Below are 17419 nucleotides of genomic sequence, written 5' to 3' on the forward strand. Positions count from 1 at the left end.
GAAGGGAGATGAGGGCAAGGAGAAAGGGACACTGCTTAGGGACAGGGCCATTTGCTGAGAAAACAGACTGATGCATCTTTTTTCATCCCTGAGCACATATATTCTGATTTCGTGTTTTGAAGTGCCTGGACCCCTGAGCAGGTAGCAGCAGAGCAAAGACGAGGCAGATGAGGATGAGGGAAGACAAAGAGGGCTGGGAGGCAAGAAACTGCCAAGACAATGAAGCTACCTGGTGCATGAGAAGAGGGACCCACAGGGTATGTGCAGAAGCTCTGCAGAAGAAACGGTATCGACAGGACGGCAGGTGTGAGAGACGCACAAGGAAGGAAGGGACTCCAGCTCGTAGGATCCCTCACCTCTTATCATCAGACTTGTCCAGAAATTTACTTGTGTCGAAACATTTCATAACCCAGAGTTCGGGTGACTACCCGAATCTGGAAAAAAAATAGTTGGTTTCTGTATTAAACTTGGGATCACTGAGAAGCCAGAGAGGGTCAATTCACTGACACAGCCCGTTGCTGCTTTCTCGAAGTCCCTCCCTCCCCCTGCCCGCAGTTTCGCACTGCCCCGCTCCCGTTGGCGCAGGACAGCGGGGAGCACACACTGCCATTCACCGTCACACCAGGGGTCGCTGCCTTATACCGAGGTCCTGGCTTGAGAAATCCCCCGCAGACAGCAGCCACCACAAGTTGCGCGTCCTTTTGAAGCAAACTGAAACTTCACTGCCTGCCCCAAAATGACCCAAACGTGCCGGGCTCAGCCCTGCTCCTTCTTTCCCACGTCCCCTGTGACAAGCGGGCAATGCCCGCTGCCCACGGGGACCGTCCCTCAGCCTCTGGGGTCCCCAGAGGGAGCAGCTCGCCCTTGTCCAGCTCCTTCCTCAGGAGAAGGGGCGGCAGTGCCCTGTTTCTCCGGCCTCGCAGCCTGCGGCAGCCAGGACGCGGCTCGGCCCTGGAGCCTGCCCGGCAGCCACGGCCCTGCCAAGCCACGGCCTCTGGGCCTCTGCCCCGGCTGGCGCCCAGCGCGGGCGGCCGGGACACCGTGCCGCAGCTCAGCCAGCGGGCCGGCCGGGCAAGCAGGCAGGCAGGCGGCGAGGTGGCGACGAGGGACGCGAGCACGGCCCGCGGCCCCGGGAGCTCCCGCCGGGCCCCGCGGCTGCGTGGGTAGGCCACGGGGTCGGCCGGGGCCCGCCGCTCCCCCCCTCCTCCGCCCGGCCCCGCCAGGGGGCGCTGTGTCCGGCGGGCAGCGCGGCGCCTCGCCAGGGGGCGCTGCCGCTCGGTCGCCTGCGGGCGAGGCGGGATCTCTGTGGTGACGCCGCACCCGGAAGCGTTCGGGGGGCGCGGCGGCGGGCGCCCCTGCCCGGGGGCAGGGAGGCGCGGGGCTGATGGAGGGCGAGGCGAGGTGATAAATATTCATGCCGTAGCGCCCGCGGGGGCGGGGCCTGGGCCTCGCCCGCCCGCCCGCCCGGGTCCGACCGGGTGCTGATGGCGGGAGGCAGCGCCGGGGCGGGTGGAGCCGGGGCCGGCGGCCGGTGAGGAGGGGGGCCGGGCGCGGGGGTGCCTCGGCGGGTCGGAGGGGAGGTGGGCACCCCCGAGAGCTGAGTGCCGGCCCCCGCGTCTTCCTCCGTTGCAGGCCTGGTCCCCGGCTGGACGGGCTGTTCCTGCGGCGCTTCCTGCGGCTGCAGGCCGTGCTCTTCCCCGGCTGGCCCTCCCCCAGCGCCCTGATGTTCCTGACGCTGCTCTGCGTCGCCTTGCTGGGTGAGCCTGGGGTGGTGGGGAGGGGGGGCCGCACCCCGCGTCTGCTCCCCGTTCCCCCGTGCTCCCCCCCTCCCCGGCTTTTGCCGTGCCACCGCTGGCCTTCATTTCCCGCCCGCGCTTGCCTCTCTCCTCCAGAGCAGCTGCTTATTTACCAGGTCGGCGTCATCCCCAGCCGGTACTATGAGGTCCTGGGGAACAAGGACTTCTCCGGGTTCAAAACGCTGACTGCCGTTGCCCTGACTCTGATCGTAGCGAACTCCACGGTAAGGCAGGCCAGAGGCTCCCGTGTCTTGGGAGGGAAAGGGAAAGCTGCCCCTGGCCCCCGGCGTGATCCTGGTGCCGAAGGATCGAGGTCTGCCCTTGCCCCAGTGGGACAGATCACTGGTACGAACTGTTAGTTTTTATTTCATTTGGGGAAATGCTTGTTCTTCTCGCTCATCTCTTCCCATCTGTCTCCTTGCCCTCGTTCCAGCTAAAGAGCTTCGACCAGTTTATCTGCAACATGATGTACGTGAGCTGGAGGAAATCCCTCACCGAATACCTCCACAGCTGCTACTTCCAAGGCCAGGTCTACTACAGCCTGCATGTGCTGCGCGAGGACATCGATAACCCGTAGGCTGCTTGCGGCTTCTCTCAGCCTCTTGCTTGGCTTCTCCTGGGCTGCTCTGCACCTTTTCCTGACTTCTCTGTCTCTCTGGGTAGGGGATTGAGCCCTAGAAGCATTTGCCATCTGGGCACAAATAGCCTTTTCTGCCCTGGGTGGGAGGTGGTGCCTGTTGCTGGGAACTCCCATGATTGCTGGTCATGAGATGGTTTTAGGAGTAGGATGTTTCTGTTGCAAGGCAAATGGAGGCCCAGCAGAACAGGGAACTAGTGCTGCTATAAAACATGCCGTCTGCAGACTCAACCCTTGACACTCAGTGTGATGTTGCAAAGGGCCTGGCTGGAGTCGGAGAGCACTGCCTCTCCCTGCCTTCACGCAGCCAGTGTGTTAGGACAGTCCCTGTTGTTCTGTTTGAACTTCAACCACCAGAGCCTCCAGCTGAATGCAGTTTTTTTTAGTTGGGTTTTTAGTGGTTTCGATAACCCATGGGAGCTACATCCAGGAAGGGCTTTGTTTTGCACTGTATGAGGGCCGCCTTTCCCCTTTCCTGTTCCTAGGAAGGAAATGTCAGAGGTGATTTGAAATATGAGAGGAGGAGGAGCATTCAGTCCCTCCTTGCTTATCTCAGCCCACCTCGAGATCCCCTTCCAGTTTGCTTTGTTCACTGTCGTGCTTACTGCAGAGCTGCTCATCTAACCCGGGCTGTGCAGCGAAGGTTGAACGCCTTCCTTCTTCACAACTGCATGCTGACCCTGGCCTTCCAGCCTGTCCTTGCTGGACACTGCTGTTGTTATTCACTTTGAAGAGTTAAAGATCCTACATTAGATATCATGTGAGAGGTAGAGGCTTTTTTTCCCTTCCAGAATTTAAAGAAGTTGGTATTAAATACTTGCTGAAAAACTAGAAACCAGGGGATAACTTCTTCCAAATTATGTGGCTTTATATAGTTGTTTTGAGACCCTAAGCTCTCCTCCCCTGGAGGGGACACTTCTGGTCACACGTTGATGGTACCAGAGGAGACCAGGCCTGAGGTCCCTGTGAGAAATGGCTGTCTTGCAGGGACTCCTAACTGTTGCCCATAGTGGTGACCTCAAGGAACTGAAGCAGCTGCCGTGCTTCTGCTGCCCAGTGCTCCTGGCTGCATGTCCTTGCCTCTTTGTTGCACAGTGTGGTGGTTTGTGTGGCTGCAGAATGGAATTGTGCTGGGTATCTCAGATGTTTTTTTGTCCATATCATTTTTCAGCCAGATGCGTTCCCTGGCTGCTTCTGCTGGCCTAGTGCTAGGAGACAGCCCGAGTAAGAGCAATCAGCTGTGTGCCAGGGGTGCAGCAAGCAAGGAGAGGTCTTAGCTTGGGTCAAACAGCCCTGCTGCCAAACATGAAATCACAGCTTCATGATGCTGATGCACTTTCCAGCCGCTGATGGGGTTACTCCCAGCCTAGTTAAATGTTCATTTCTGATAGTGTTTTGCAGTTGTATGGAGTTGCAAGGAGAGGTTAAAAAGCCATGCCTGTCACCAAGGCATGCAGTGCTTCCCAGGCAGTGTAGCACATTGGCCATGGCTAGAAGCTTCTGCATGCCTGTCTTTTCCTTTGGTGGGGGTGGGGTGGGGAAGGGGAGGACAGAGGCCCCTCTCCACATTGACTATCCTGCTCAGGTTTATTTTTAACCAGGGAATGTGTTCACATTGTGCAGTGAAATGCATGAGATAACCGGGTCGGTCTGCTCTGCAGTGATAGAGCCAGCTCTCCTGACCTCAGCAGACCGAATGTGTGGGATTGCTGCAGAGTATTTTTCATTATCACCTTGCTTCTGCTCAAACATCCAATCTTATTGTTCAGTGTCTTTTTTGGTGCCACTGCAAATATTTTGTTTATCTTGCAGTTCCTTGGTAAGAATTTTTTCCCTGCACCAGGTACTTAGAGAATGAACTAGAGCAACGAAGTGACCTCCATTATGCAGTGCAAAACAAACTGAGTGTTAGATGCGTGGTGTCATCCATCTAGAAGGAATGAAGAGTGGGTTATGAGTGGCATACAAACACTTGCAGCTCCTAGCAGGGCATTTGAGTTGATGTTTATGTGTTATCATTACAGGTTGCTTAATAGCTCATAAAAAGCAATATCCTGCCATGAGTCTATAGTATGACTTAAATTATAACTTTATGGGAACAATTACAGTCTGAGGAAAAGGAAAAATTATGACTGTAAGGTCAGTCAGGGTGAGAGCTGCCCCAAAATTAAATCCATTGGTGTTCCAGGACTGTAAAAAGAGTTGGGAGATGAATGTCCCTGTGGTTGTATCTACACTGATGGCTAAGCGGGAGTCCAGCCTTGCTCTTCATTCTTGTCTCTAGCATTCACAGTTGTGGCCTTTCCACCTGTGCTTAGAGCATCAGACTGAAGCCCTCATCCACGTGTTCTGGACAGATGAGGTGCCAAGGGAGTAAATATGCTGAAATCCTTTCTAGTTACCCCAAATGCAACTCCTGCTCAGCAGTGGGACAGATGGGACTTGAGGGTCTGTCACCCATGTGCCTGCTGCCGATGGGGTGTGCTGCTGCCTGCTCTTGTGGGATGCAGGTGGTGGAAGCACTTGCTTCCTTGCAGCAAAGGGACTGGAGCGCACTCCATGCAGGGCGAATGGACCAGCTACTGTGGAAGGGTTGGCTTTGATGGAAGCGTTTGCAAATGTCTAACAGCTGGCAAAGGCCTGGCCTGTGCCCTAGCCAGTCCTTGTGGCTCTGGTGCCTGAGATGCAGCACAAGTACTGAAGGTTTGGGGGAGAGTCAGTAGTTTTTGGTAGTACAGGGGTGGGTCCAGGAGAGGAGTAAAGGACAAGGATGCAGAGACCTTTAGCACAGAGTTGAGCAATGTTGCAAGTGGAACAAGGGGTTAATACAAGGAACAGGGTGAAAGTAACAGAATGAGCTGTTGTTCCTGGGTGCCAGGAAGGCCCTTGGGTGGGTCCTCCTGGGCCATGGAAATTGTCTCCTATGGGGGAACAGGAGTCACAGCTGCAGGTCCCTCCCAGGTAGGGTTGTTCACTTGCACCCTGTTCTAAGTTCAGGCAATGAAACAGCCTGGCTTGTACTCTGTTAGGGAGTCAGTACTGGTTCTTGCTCCTGGGCTTTAACAGCATCAATGGCTCTTTGTGTTGAGCAGGGACCAGCGCATCAGCCAGGATGTGGAGAGGTTCTGCAGGCAGCTCAGCTCCATGGCCAGCAAACTCATCATCTCGCCCTTCACACTGGCCTACTACACGTACCAGTGCTTCCACAGGTAAGGACCCATCCTGGCCCTGCTTTCACACCTCTTTCTTATGTTCTTTTTTGAGGCCTGGCACCCATGTTACAACTCACCAGAGGAACACTTGTACATGTGGGTGAGCGGTCTCTGCACTCCAAAGGCAATTCTGCCTTGGGGATGCTGGGGTGTGCAGTGCTGGCCCCCAGCCTCTGTGAAAGCCATGAGAGGTGACAGTTGAGGGCTCTGACTGCTTGAGCCCAAGGGTGCTAGGGTGTACTTTTGCTTGGATTATTAGCTGACCTCTCTTTCTCCTCTGTAGCACAGGCTGGCTAGGCCCGGTGAGCATCTTTGGGTATTTCATCATTGGGACAATTGTCAACAAGGTATTGATGAGCCCAATTGTGTCTAAACTTGTGCAGCAGGAAAAACTGGAGGGGGATTTCAGGTGAGTCCCAGAAGGGCAGTGTTTTCACTGCCTCTTGGCAGCTCCTGCAAAAGCTGCATTTTTGTCCCTGTTCAGTGCTATGTACGCAGCTACTTCTCTTGTCCGTGACTTTGCCCACAGTCAGAGAAACGTATCTGCACAGTGCTGCCCCAAAGTGCGTGTACTGAGCCCCCACCACCCCTTTCACTGCCCTGTGTCATGGCAGGCAGTGCCCTTGCTTCAGTATCCTGGTTCAGTCTCCAGGCTGCTTGCCTGGTCATTGCTGTTGCTGGTGCCTCTGCTAGGGCATTGGATGTGTTCAAGAAAACTGCACATGGAGCTTCCTTGGGTGCAGATGCAAGTTCAGTGAACTGCATCTACTGACAGAAATCAGGTTTCTGCTTCACCACCACCTTTATGAAGTGTCCAAAACAGCACAGTCTTTCCATATGCTCTGTAACTCGTCCCCTCCCGTTCCCCTGCAGGGTTGGCTGGGTGTGTGGCAGGCAGCTTTGCAGCTTTCTCTGGGGCTCAGGGCATCCAGGGACAGCAGCAGAAGCTGGTGTGGCACAGGGAGCCCAGACCAGGACGGTTGGCTGTGGTGATTCTGTATGGTGGAGATGCTGGGCTAGCAAACAGGAGGCCCAAGGGCTGAGAAGATGTGCACAGAGAACAGGATACCAAACCGGTGCACCACTGAGCTGGCCCAGAATTATGTCATCTTGTGCTAAGACTTGGTCTCTGGTGCCTTTTTGAGCTTATTGAGTATTTCTGTCAAGAGATGCCTCATATCAGTGCTCTGTCAGATGCAAGACAAGTTTCCTTTAGCAAGGATGTTGGCTACATAATTCACTGGGCATTTGTGCACAATCCTGATGATGTTTCTTTGGGTTATGCAGGTTCAAGCACATGCAGATTCGTGTCAATGCGGAACCAGCTGCTTTCTACAGGTTAGTAGCATTCATTTCTTTACGTCCTTGTAAGGATCCTCCCAGCTCAGGGCATCCTTGTTGTATTCATGTATCGCAGAGGAGTCCAAGTCCTGTTGCTGCAGCCAGAGCTTTCTGTCCCCTCTGTCACGCTGAAGTATCATACAGCTCTGATGCTCTGTTCTCCTTTGCATTCTGCACATCATCTGTAGAAATACTCCACAGCAGCTGCAGACAACTATTTTTTTCTCTGCCTCCCTTCTGACATCCCCAGAGGCCTGATACAGATTAGGTGCTGGCTTAGAGAGCTTTTCTGATGTTTTGCCAGGTCCTTACCTGAAAGATTGCTCAAGGTCTCATTGCATCTTGTCAGGATGTTCCCCCGGGGACTTGTTGCAGGTTGCTTCTGGCCCCATCCTGCTGCTGCTGCTGCTAACCTGCATGTCTTCTGTGGGTGTGCTAGCTGTTGCCTGGCCTCCTTACCTCTGTTGCTCCTCTAGGTCAGTCTGTGCCCTGACTCTCTCAACACTGTACTGCTACTCTGGGAGTTTGCTCAGTGTTGTTTACCCCAGAGCTGAGCGCACAGTTGGGAGCCTGGCAGCACCTCCCCTCTTAGTGATGCCCTGAAGTCTGTCAAGCTGCTGCTTGGAGCCTTTAAGGTGTTTCACAGAAATGGCTAGAACCCAGAAAAAGGGCCACGATTTTACTGTAGCTTGTGCTGGGGTGCCTGGTTGGTGGCAGGAGGTCATTGCTCCTTTCTTGTCAAGTGTCTGCCGTAGCCCTGCATGTTGTGAAATCGTGCTTCTTCCAGGAATTTAAGCAAGCAGCAGCTGTCCTGTCTCTGGTCTTCCCTGCTTGTGATCTGTATTTGATTCCTTCATGCTGTAACGACTGAGCATTTCAAGTGTTGTGGTGCTGTCCCCAAAGTGGTTTGATTCAAAATAACCAATTTCATAAATATTTATATTGACAGGTGTGAAACTCTGATTTAAATAACTGAAATCAATCTTGGTTTGTATTGGCAAGTTTGAGTTATTTCTTTGTGGACTGGTTGATTCTTATTGGTTGATGATAATTTTTCTTAATGGAGAAGATAGTCTAATTATGTGCCCTTATTTAAGCTGCAGTACTTTTCCTCACAATTTTGAAGTTTTTTATTCTATTACTAAGTAGAAAATGGAAAGTGAATTATTATACCAGAAAATGGAGTGTATTAACTTCAGTACAGTTCATTATATAGAAATGCTTCACTTGGTGGGAAGCTAGAATTTAATTGAATTGCACAAACCCAGGCATTTTCATGGTATGAATCTTAATTAAAAATAAAGGAGTTTTTTAAAAGGTTGCATTCCTAGAATTCTGCAAGAGGAGGAACACGTGGCGAGTGGCTGGTTTTGATTGCCAGACTTCTGTAGCTTGTAGAAGCTGTTAGTTAGATCTTGTCCTCTTGCACCTGCCTAATGATTGTTTTGGTAAACGAAGAAACAAAACCTGAGCACTGTCACCTTTTTACTTCTTTCTGTGTTTCTAAGCCTTTGGCAAACTTGCTTTAAAAGTGAACTGAATGGGAGGAAAAGCTGAAACCATTACAGCAATCTATCCATCTGCAAAAGAAATAATAGCTCTGGTTGCCAGTGCCTTCCTCGCTTCTAACTCATTGTGTCCAAGGCTTTGTCCTTTCCAAATACTCAGCAGCAGAGACTGCAGCTCAGTGGTTACCTGAAATGGGCTGTGAGGCAGTAATGCCAAACTGAATTCTAACTGGATGTATTTTTGAGAAAGAAAATGTGTTTTTCTAAGAACCAGGAATCTTTAGAACTGACTCTTCCAAAATCCTAATTTGTATTTTTTTTGTGCAGCTCCTGGCCCTATCTGCTCTGGCCGTAGTGACTCCCCCCTTGCATGGACCGTAGTGGGAGTGTGTGTGTGTGTGTGCTGGGCACAAGCGTGTGTTGCGTGGCAGGGGCAATAGCTGCTGTGGCAGGTGGGAGCCTGGAGTGAGATGTGGAGCTCTGTCTGCATTTTGCCACCTGAGGGCAGACCAGCCCTTGCGAAGGAGCAGAAGGAGCTGCCACGCTTGCTGAAGGTGGTGGTTTAGAGCCGAGATGTGCCTCCTTGCTACAGGCTCAGCCTGGCCGTGGGAGCATTGCCACTAGCTCAGGTGGTGGGCGACCCCTGGTGCCCGCGGAGATAGCCCTGGGAAAGGGGGGCCTGTGGGGCTGGAGTCACCCGCACTGGGGGCTGCACTGACCAGGGCATGTCTGTGTCCCACTCCTCCGGGGTGGGGAACGGGAAGAGGTGGACTGGGGCTGCTGGCCATGCAGGCGGTGTTGGCTTGCTGTCACCTTCTGGACTCAACCCTGCCCTCTCCTTCCTGGCTCCAGCTGTGTAGCAGTGCCGTCCCTCTCTTCTGACCAGGCTCTCCTTGGAAAGCGTGTGTGACCTTGGGTGTGCATTGTTCCAGGCTGAGGCCTCGCTGACAGTGTCTGGCCTTGCCTCACCTTCTCCTGTGTGCAGCAGCAGCATCCACGGGCTCTGGGAGAGATTTGCAGGGTTGTTTGTTGCAGCCAGAGTTTCTTGGTGAAGCTCTTCAGGAAGGCGCTCTTGGCTGTTCAGTTCCTGCTCAACCAAGAGCTTGTTGCTTGGAGGCTAAGGTGCCAGACGCTTTCCAAGCCTCAGTCCTAAAGCCCATGCTTTGACCTCATTGTGGTGCTCGCGGGATGTCTGTGGCATGTTGCAATCTTATTTTACAGGGCCGGGCGAGTGGAGCACATGCGCACGGACCGGAGGCTGCAGAGCCTGCTGCAGACCCAGAGGGAGCTGATAGGGAAGGAGCTGTGGCTATACAGTGAGTGGGGAGTTTGGGGTGTGAAGTGGGGCATGTGGTAGCTCCATTGCGGTGGTCCACAGGCTTGGGAACCCTCCTGCTAGAGCAGCAGTGCTGGGTTTTCCTCTCCCGCCTCTTGCTGGTGCGTGAAAGCCCTGAGGGTGAACAGAGGGTGCCTCCTGCAGTCCTAAATGGGAATCCTGTTGTGAAAAAGCCTCGGAGAGCAAAGTTGTGGAGGACCCAGCGAAGTCAGAGAATGCAGGCCCCAAAAGGGGAATCTGCAGAAAACTGTGCTTTTTGTGGGGCAGGTGTTTAATGGCCAAGAAGAGCGGGAAGGACTTGAGCTTTGGGGAAGGAGAAGACTCTCTGTATGTGGTTGGGAGCTGTGGAAACTTCTTTCCTATAGAGCCTGTCCCTTGAGCATAGTTGTCCCTGGAAAAATCTCCCTTCTGCCTTTGTCACTGGATCCAGGTTTGGGCATTAAATGACCACTATCAAGACAGCTCTTCCTCATCTCACCAGCATAATGATCTTCTGAGCAGCTTAAAGGGAGGGAGAGCCCTGAACACAGCTGTATCTGTGGGAGTTTGGGGTCTTAAGTCTTTCTGCCTCTCCTGTGCTCCAAGACAGACTTCACAGCCAACCATCTTGCCCCAGAGCTTCCTTTTTGCCCTCCCTCCTGTTTCTTGTGAGTTATCCAGGCCCCTGCAGAGTAGAAACAAGCAGGCAAAGTGGCTTTTGCCCCATAGTGGTTCCTGAGCTGTGTGTCTGGATGATGTTTCTCTGCTCAGGGGCCTGCCCCAAAGTGCTCTTTGCTCGGGAAATGAATTTTCACTGTGGTGCTTGTGCTGTCATGCGAAACAGGTGGTTCTGCTCTGGTGCATTGCGAAGGGCTGAGGCAAGACCAAGGGTCTTCCTCTGACTGGGCTCATGGGCTGCACTTGAGCCTGGCTGGGACAGAGGTTCTCACCCTAACTCACTGTCTTCTCTCAATGTGCTTCTGACAAGTTGGGATCAACACCTTTGACTACCTGGGCAGCATCCTGAGCTATGTGATCATTGCCATTCCCATCTTTTCTGGGGTCTATGGTGACCTGAGTCCAACAGAGCTCAGCGCCCTTGTCAGCAAGGTGAGCTAAGGGTGATCTCCCAGACCCCATTCTGGAGGGTGTGCGGGCACTGAAGATGGAGGTTGCGTGTGGGGCTGGTGGCACTGAGGCTGGATAACCTGCAGCAATTGACCTTCAGCTTAGAATGTCCCTGCCCATGGTGGCATGGAAATGGGAGCTTGGAGCCAGTTGGTGTGTGATTAACCTGTGGGTGAGATCTGTCAAGGACACATCTACATAAGCGTTTCCTAGCTCAGACCTCTGTGTCTAAAAAAACCCAGGAGGTCAGAAAGCCTCTGGCTTTCAGCAGTATGGGTGGGGATTGGGTCCGCACAGTGCTGCTGGTCCAGGTTATGCCCTGGGCTGCTGCATGTGGTGAGCCTGGCCACCTGTGAGGCTGAGCTGGCTTGCATTTGCCTTCCTGACCTGACTTGTTCTAAAACTGGCTTGTGACAGAGAATGCAGAGCTAAAAATAGCTAAGTGGGCACTGCAGGCTGAGACACCCTGCTCTGAACCATGTACGGTGCTGGGGCAGGGCTGGCGGCATGCATCTGCATGACTTAGGGCGAGCATGCTGGGCCCCGGGCTGGCCAGCAGGCACTCTGCAGACACCATCCCTGGGTGGCAGGAGATGTGTCCACCTGGCAAAAACTGCTATACTGAGCAGGGAAGCCTTGCTCCATCCAAACATGGTCATCTTCTCCTTCACTCCCACCACCCTGGGTGACTTCTCCAGTCCTCCTTCATCTTGCTGGGACTGCTGACATGGCCAAATGTCTGGACTCCTTGGCTGCCTCCTTGCAGCCATGGAGGAAGGGGCAGTGCCCCAGCTGAGCGCTGACCGTTCCTCTGGTGTGTGATTTCTCCCCAGAATGCCTTTGTTTCCATCTACCTTATCAGCTGCTTCAGCCAGCTTATAGATCTCTCCAGCACTGTGACCGATGTAGCTGGCTACACGCACAGGTGAGCTTCTCGGCAGGCAGGTCTCTGCAGGAAAGGGAAATGCGGGACAAGAATCTGCCCAGGTCTGTGCTAAATAAATAAGAAACAATTGCTTGTGAGCAAGCATAGACAAGCTTGGATATTGTGAGGAGGCTGCTGGAGTTGTCCCTGGCACTCATGCAACCTCTTGTTTGTCTAGGATTGGTGAACTACAGGAGACCTTGTTGAGCCTTGGCAGAAAAAAAAATAACAGCTACTCAGAAGCCAAAGCCAGCTGGGATTTGGATTGGTGAGTCTCCTCTCAGCAACTGGCTGGCTTGCAGCTTACGTGCCAGAGTGTGGGGCTGTCGTGGGGTCAGGTGGCCCTTGGTGTCACAGCCTGTTGCGTGCAGTTGGTGGAGCAGGCAGCGCTTACTGTGATTTGTCATTCCCGGGGTGCGTGGGGCAAGGCTGGTGTCACAGAGGCACAGGAGGTCTCAGCATGATCGCTTACCCCCAGATCTCTCCTCCTTTGTCTTGGTGGTGGCCCAGCAGCCATTCTGGGGAGGACCCAGTGCCAAGGGACACAGCTTTCCTTCTGGAGCGGATGACGCTCTCGGTGCCATCCTCTGGCAAGCTGCTCATCAAGGACTTGAGCCTCAGGATCTCACAAGGAAACAGTGTGATGATTGTGGGGAACACTGGCACAGGGAAGACATCTCTCTTGAGGGTCCTTGGGGGACTCTGGGAGAGCACGCAGGGTAAGGACCGCTGCTCACTGCAGCCTTCTCTTTCTCAACCAGGGCTGCCCTGAGTTTGGAAGGTGGCTCCTTGTAATGGTGAATGTGTCACTGATGCATTGGAGCCACCCATCTCTATTGGATACTTTGCTCTGGCTCTCATTGCTTTGCCCTGTGTTGCAAATACACCTTTTCTGGAATTTATTGGCTACTTCATGGGGCAGGGCTGCACAGGGGGGTGGTGGGTAATTGCTGGCTGGCACTGCAGGCTTGGTATGAGTGTGTCTCCGTGCAGGGAGCATCAAGATGCTGACCTGCTTTGGCCCTCGGGGAGTGGTGTTCCTGCCGCAGCGGCCCTTCTTCACCGACGGAAGCCTGCGTGAGCAGGTGAGCCCAGGGGCTGCCTCTGCTCTGTCCCCAGTTCTGCTCCCAGCTGTGCCCTGCAGACCTGTGTGCTGCAGAAAGGCCTGCAAGAGGGAGGATGCCTGTCGCTGCTCCTTCCCTCGTGCCTGAGTTCATGCCATGGCCATTGCGTCTCTGATGGACTGTGTTCAGCTCCCTCTGACATGGCTTCTTTTGCTCTGTTAAACAGGTGATCTATCCCCTGAAGGAGATCTATCCAGTTTCAGGTATTTTAATGGAAATTCATTAGAGCAATTAGCCAACCCAGCAGTGTCAACTCCCTGTCCTGTACATAGTGCAGTTTCTTCCCTACCACGCCCCTTCAGGAGCACTCATCCATTTTGCTTTTGTTGCCCTCTGCTTTTCCCTGGAAGATTTACCTTAGTGTAGGTTAAGGTCAGCTCTGTGTTCCCTCCCATTTGGGAGGGAACATATTCTCTGGATAAGAACATATTCTCTTGATGCAATGAGGACAAGCCAGCCATGCTCTGCATGTTGTGCTAGACATGTGATAATGTGTTGAGGCACCTTGCTGTTGGGATACATCTGATCTGTCTGGTACAACCTGCCTTTGGGCAAGCTATGTTTGCCTTCATCTCATTTTCCATCTACCTCCATCTTTCACTGTTCCTCTTTTTCAAATGATGTCCCAGGGCCTTGCATGCTGTCAAGGTCATACTACATGGATCCTTTCTTTCCCCTGCCCTTTTCCCAAGCGAGACCACATGTGGTCTGCTGCAGCTTGCAGATGTCCAGGTTTAAGTTTCTGTCTGAGTGAAGCAGTGTTACGTGCTGCTTTCAAACACTTGGGAGTCACAGTCTTGCAGAGAGCAACTGCAGCCGTCAGCTACTGTTGTGGCTCTTCAGCAGTCTCAGAGAGGTCCATGGCTGATGCACAGCCCTTCTGCTCAGCTTCCATAGCTGCTGACTGTACCAGCTCAAGTGTATGTTCTGTTCCACAGCTGGTTCACCCTGAGGTTTTTCCATCCCACATAGGATCCTTTTGCTGGCTGTTGCCAGAGCCTTGCTCCCATGACTCCACCACCTGCAGCGTACAGTGGGCAGTCAGCCATAAGAGAGCAGCTGGTGGGCAGGGCCTTGGCAATTGAAGCCTGGATCCTTTTGTTCTGGCTGTGTCCGTCTGTGACCATGGACTGAGCCAACTCTCAGGTGTACCTGTGGAGCCCAGCTACATCCTGGCATGCTGCTCACAGGCATGGTTAACATTTTTAAGGAAGGTCAGTCTTTGGGAGCTCTCTGTGCCAAAGCTGAGGACCTGATATAGTTAAGTGGTTGGGTCAGCTACACTGGATGTCAGGAGATCCTCCAGTCCATCCCTGCTGCCCCACTGACTCCTTGCAGCTGTGGCCTCAGCACATATTGCCTCTGCTTATGCTTTACTGCTTTGTTCCCTAGGGTCTGCAGATGATGAGAGAATTGTGCGATTCCTGGAGCTGGCTGGGCTGGTGAGTCCCTGGTAGTGCTGCTGCCTTCTTTGCTGGTGCTGCCAGCGAGGGAAGAAGGGATGAGGTTTTGTGGCAGAACAGCGTGACTGTGTGCTGGACACATGCAGGGACATTGTCTGCAGCTGGGAGCAGGACTGTCCATGGGACAGGCAGAGGAGGAGGGATACAGAGCAACTTCAGCTCAAGCGGGAAAAGAGAGAGTAGCAGGAAGGGGGTGGTTATGCTCAGGGCCATGGGCTGACAGGGTTGGGGGCTGTGTTTACAAGTCTGCCATGCTCTCTGCAGACTGATTTGCTGGCAAGGGCTGGAGGACTGGATGAGCACGTGGACTGGAACTGGTAAGGGAGCTTGCTGTCTGCATGAATTTGGGTGATCCCTCTGGGTGGGGAACACTTCTAAGCAGATGCACATTGCTGCTGGACTTAGGAATATCTGTGTCCAGCTGTGTCACGTAGGAGGTGGGCAGTATACAGGGGCAAAGCCTTCATGCCCCAAGTATCAATGTCATCACCAGCCATGCTGCTCTGCAGGTACCTGACTGTGCACAGGGGTGCAGAGCCAGTCCCAGCATGGAGGGGGACACAGGGGACACACAGGGACAGTTGCTTGCTGGGGTATCCAATATCAGCAACCATAAGCTCTTCGGCAAACGAGCTCTTTTTGTTGAGGGAGATTTTGAATCTCAACCCTGCTGCAGGTATGACATCCTGTCCCCAGGGGAGATGCAGAGGCTCTCGTTTGCACGGCTCTTCTACCTCCAGCCAAAATATGCGGGTGAGTGAATGACTGCAACAGAAAAGGGGGGGGGGGGGGGAAAGGCCTTTGGTGTAAAGAGAAGCTGGTACAGAGAGAGCTTATGAAATCCCTTCTTTGCTAGGAACATGCTGCGTCTTCATCTTTATTGTACCAGCGTAGCACACAGAGGATTCACGGTGAAAACATTTCATTATCTGTGTGGAGGGTGGTGAATCAAGAGGCTGTATAATAAAACATTCTCTTCTTGGGGAACTAGTGATTAATATTCTTGGTCCAGGTCCGACGGCACCTGAAGAAGCCCCCTCTCGGCATGCTCACTGGTTGCCACGTAAAGAAGTGTGCATGCTAGGGAGCATGGCGTCAGCTGCCATATCTGAAGCTCATGAACCTCTGCAGGGTTCTGGATGGAATGTGGGAAATCTAGCTGTAACGCAGCAAAAGAAGAGAAGGAGCAGTGGAAGAAACGGTCCTGAGAGATCACAGAAGCAGCTCCCATTAGCAGATGGGGCTAATTCCTTTGCATACATAGATTGCTAGTGACTGCTGGGGACTGGCGGGGGCTGTTGGAGGACTTGTCATGAGGGCCAGGGTGGGTGTGGGTGAACAGAGCCAGTGTTGGTAGCATGTAGCCACATCTAAGTACCTCTCTTCCCCTGAAGCCTGCGGCGTGTTTCGGTGCTGTCTGGGCAGAAGGAACCTGTGGATTGCAAACTAAAAGCTGTAGACATGATGTAAAACAAATTAAATTTATCTGCTCCAGATCTGTAGTATTTACCCTTAACTGACAGGAAGGTGCCTCAGGCCATTCTGGATGCTCCAGGGGGTATCTGGGCCGGAGGGGTGCACAGGCTGCTGCTCAGCCTGGTGCTCTCGCATATGGCCTGCCTTGAGAAGGTTGCATCTTGGCTTTCACAACGGTGAGGACGAGGCAGTGGCTGGCGGCTGTTGAGGGAGAGGAATGAGGTGAACGGCGCTGCTTGGGTAGATTCAAGGGCTTGTGGGGAAGGGCAGCTTTCCCAGTTGACTGACACAAGCTGTACCACAGGAAAATCAGAGTCCTTGGGCTTCTCCAGATGCTCTTGGTGAACTCAGGTTAATATGTGAAATGTTCTCTGCAGTTGCTGCTCTTTTGCCTAGGGGGAGATGACTGGTTGGGAGGGGATTTGTGGCACTCATGACTTTTCTCTTAGTGCTAGATGAAGCCACCAGCGCCCTCACAGAAGAGGTGGAGCATGAACTGTATCGTGTGTGCCTTCAGCTGGGCATGACGCTGATTAGCGTGGGACACAGGGCCAGCCTGGAAAAGGTAAGACAGGGAGACAGTGCTCCACGCCTGCCTGGTGGTGGCAAGAAAGGGGAGGTAGAGGGGGGCCCTGGCGAGCAGAGGGGAGTGACTGAGGTTGCCAAGCCTCATGGTGGGAGGACATACCCTCATAGAAACATCCCTCAGTCATTGTGTTATTGAATTGCAGTTCCACAGCTGGATTTTGAAACTTCATGGGGAGGGAAGATGGGAGCTCACTCAGCGCGAGAAGATGAAGCGGCTCCCAGTGGGGGAAGGATGCTGAAAAACACGCCCTTGTCTGGTCAGCCGCAGAACCTGTACACACGTGGGAGAGCTCTGAATAGTAGACATGGAGCTGCCGAGCCAGCGGCTGTCAACAAGGGATTCATCCAGTGCAAGACCAGTTCTGGATTTTGCTGATGGACACAGAGCTAAGGCTGAACACATGATGTGGGGTTCTGCCAGGAGCAGATACATCTATGCCATCCTTCTCCCACCCCCTTCTCCTGCCTCCCTCCCTCTCATGGGGGAAAGGGCTGAGCTGCTAGGCTGCCCAAAGAGAAGATGCTGCTTATGGGGCTTGTAGAAGCAATGGCGAGAGAAACCTCCACTTGTCCAGGATGCAGTGGTGCAAGGCTAGGATGCAGCCTCCTGTTCTGCCCTCTGTGCCTTGCTGGGACTGCTGTCTCTTTGATGCACAGCTCTGCAGAACAGACTTCTATACCTGTGGCTCTGTTGAGGGTTGTGCTCCCCAGCAGGAGCCAAGTGATGCACTGGAAGGGGAAGAGAATGCTGGCACAGAAAAGGGACATGTCTCTGCTCTCCTTATGACACAGGGTTACAGGTCAAAGGAACATTTCTGTATTAAAATCTGGGGCCTGTTTTCCAAAGATTTTTATGGAGAAGAGTCAGTATTTGTTAACCGGACTGCTGCATCTTTTCCTTCTGGG

The 17419-nt window shown here is 53.3% G+C and overlaps 1 protein-coding gene across 12 annotated transcripts; it reads left to right on the plus strand.

Annotated features, from left to right (window-relative positions):
- Positions 1–1294: 1294 nt before the first annotated feature.
- On the plus strand, positions 1295–17361 carry ABCD4 (ATP binding cassette subfamily D member 4). 12 transcript variants are annotated; one of them, XM_030031673.1, is made up of 19 exons: positions 1295–1401; positions 1633–1757; positions 1893–2020; positions 2230–2369; positions 5526–5642; positions 5929–6054; positions 6933–6983; positions 9716–9810; positions 10798–10919; positions 11771–11862; positions 12041–12130; positions 12373–12581; positions 12856–12947; positions 13153–13189; positions 14379–14428; positions 14714–14766; positions 15126–15202; positions 16375–16490; positions 16657–17361. In XM_030031673.1, the coding sequence occupies exons 1-19, from the start codon at positions 1385–1387 to the stop codon at positions 16750–16752; spliced, it is 1833 nt and encodes a 610-aa protein (XP_029887533.1). In that variant the 5' UTR covers positions 1295–1384; the 3' UTR covers positions 16753–17361. The 12 variants fall into 12 exon arrangements, 11 of the variants coding, with proteins under 11 accessions (XP_029887533.1, XP_029887514.1, XP_029887522.1 ...); XM_030031662.2 differs by lacking the exon at positions 1295–1401 and adding an exon at positions 1408–1531; XM_030031654.2 differs by lacking the exons at positions 16375–16490; positions 16657–17361 and adding an exon at positions 15462–16306.
- Positions 17362–17419: the final 58 nt, after the last annotated feature.

The sequence above is a fragment of the Aquila chrysaetos genome, chromosome 2 (genome assembly GCF_900496995.4).
Source record: "Aquila chrysaetos chrysaetos chromosome 2, bAquChr1.4, whole genome shotgun sequence".
In the NCBI taxonomy this organism is placed as follows: Eukaryota; Metazoa; Chordata; class Aves; order Accipitriformes; family Accipitridae; genus Aquila; species Aquila chrysaetos.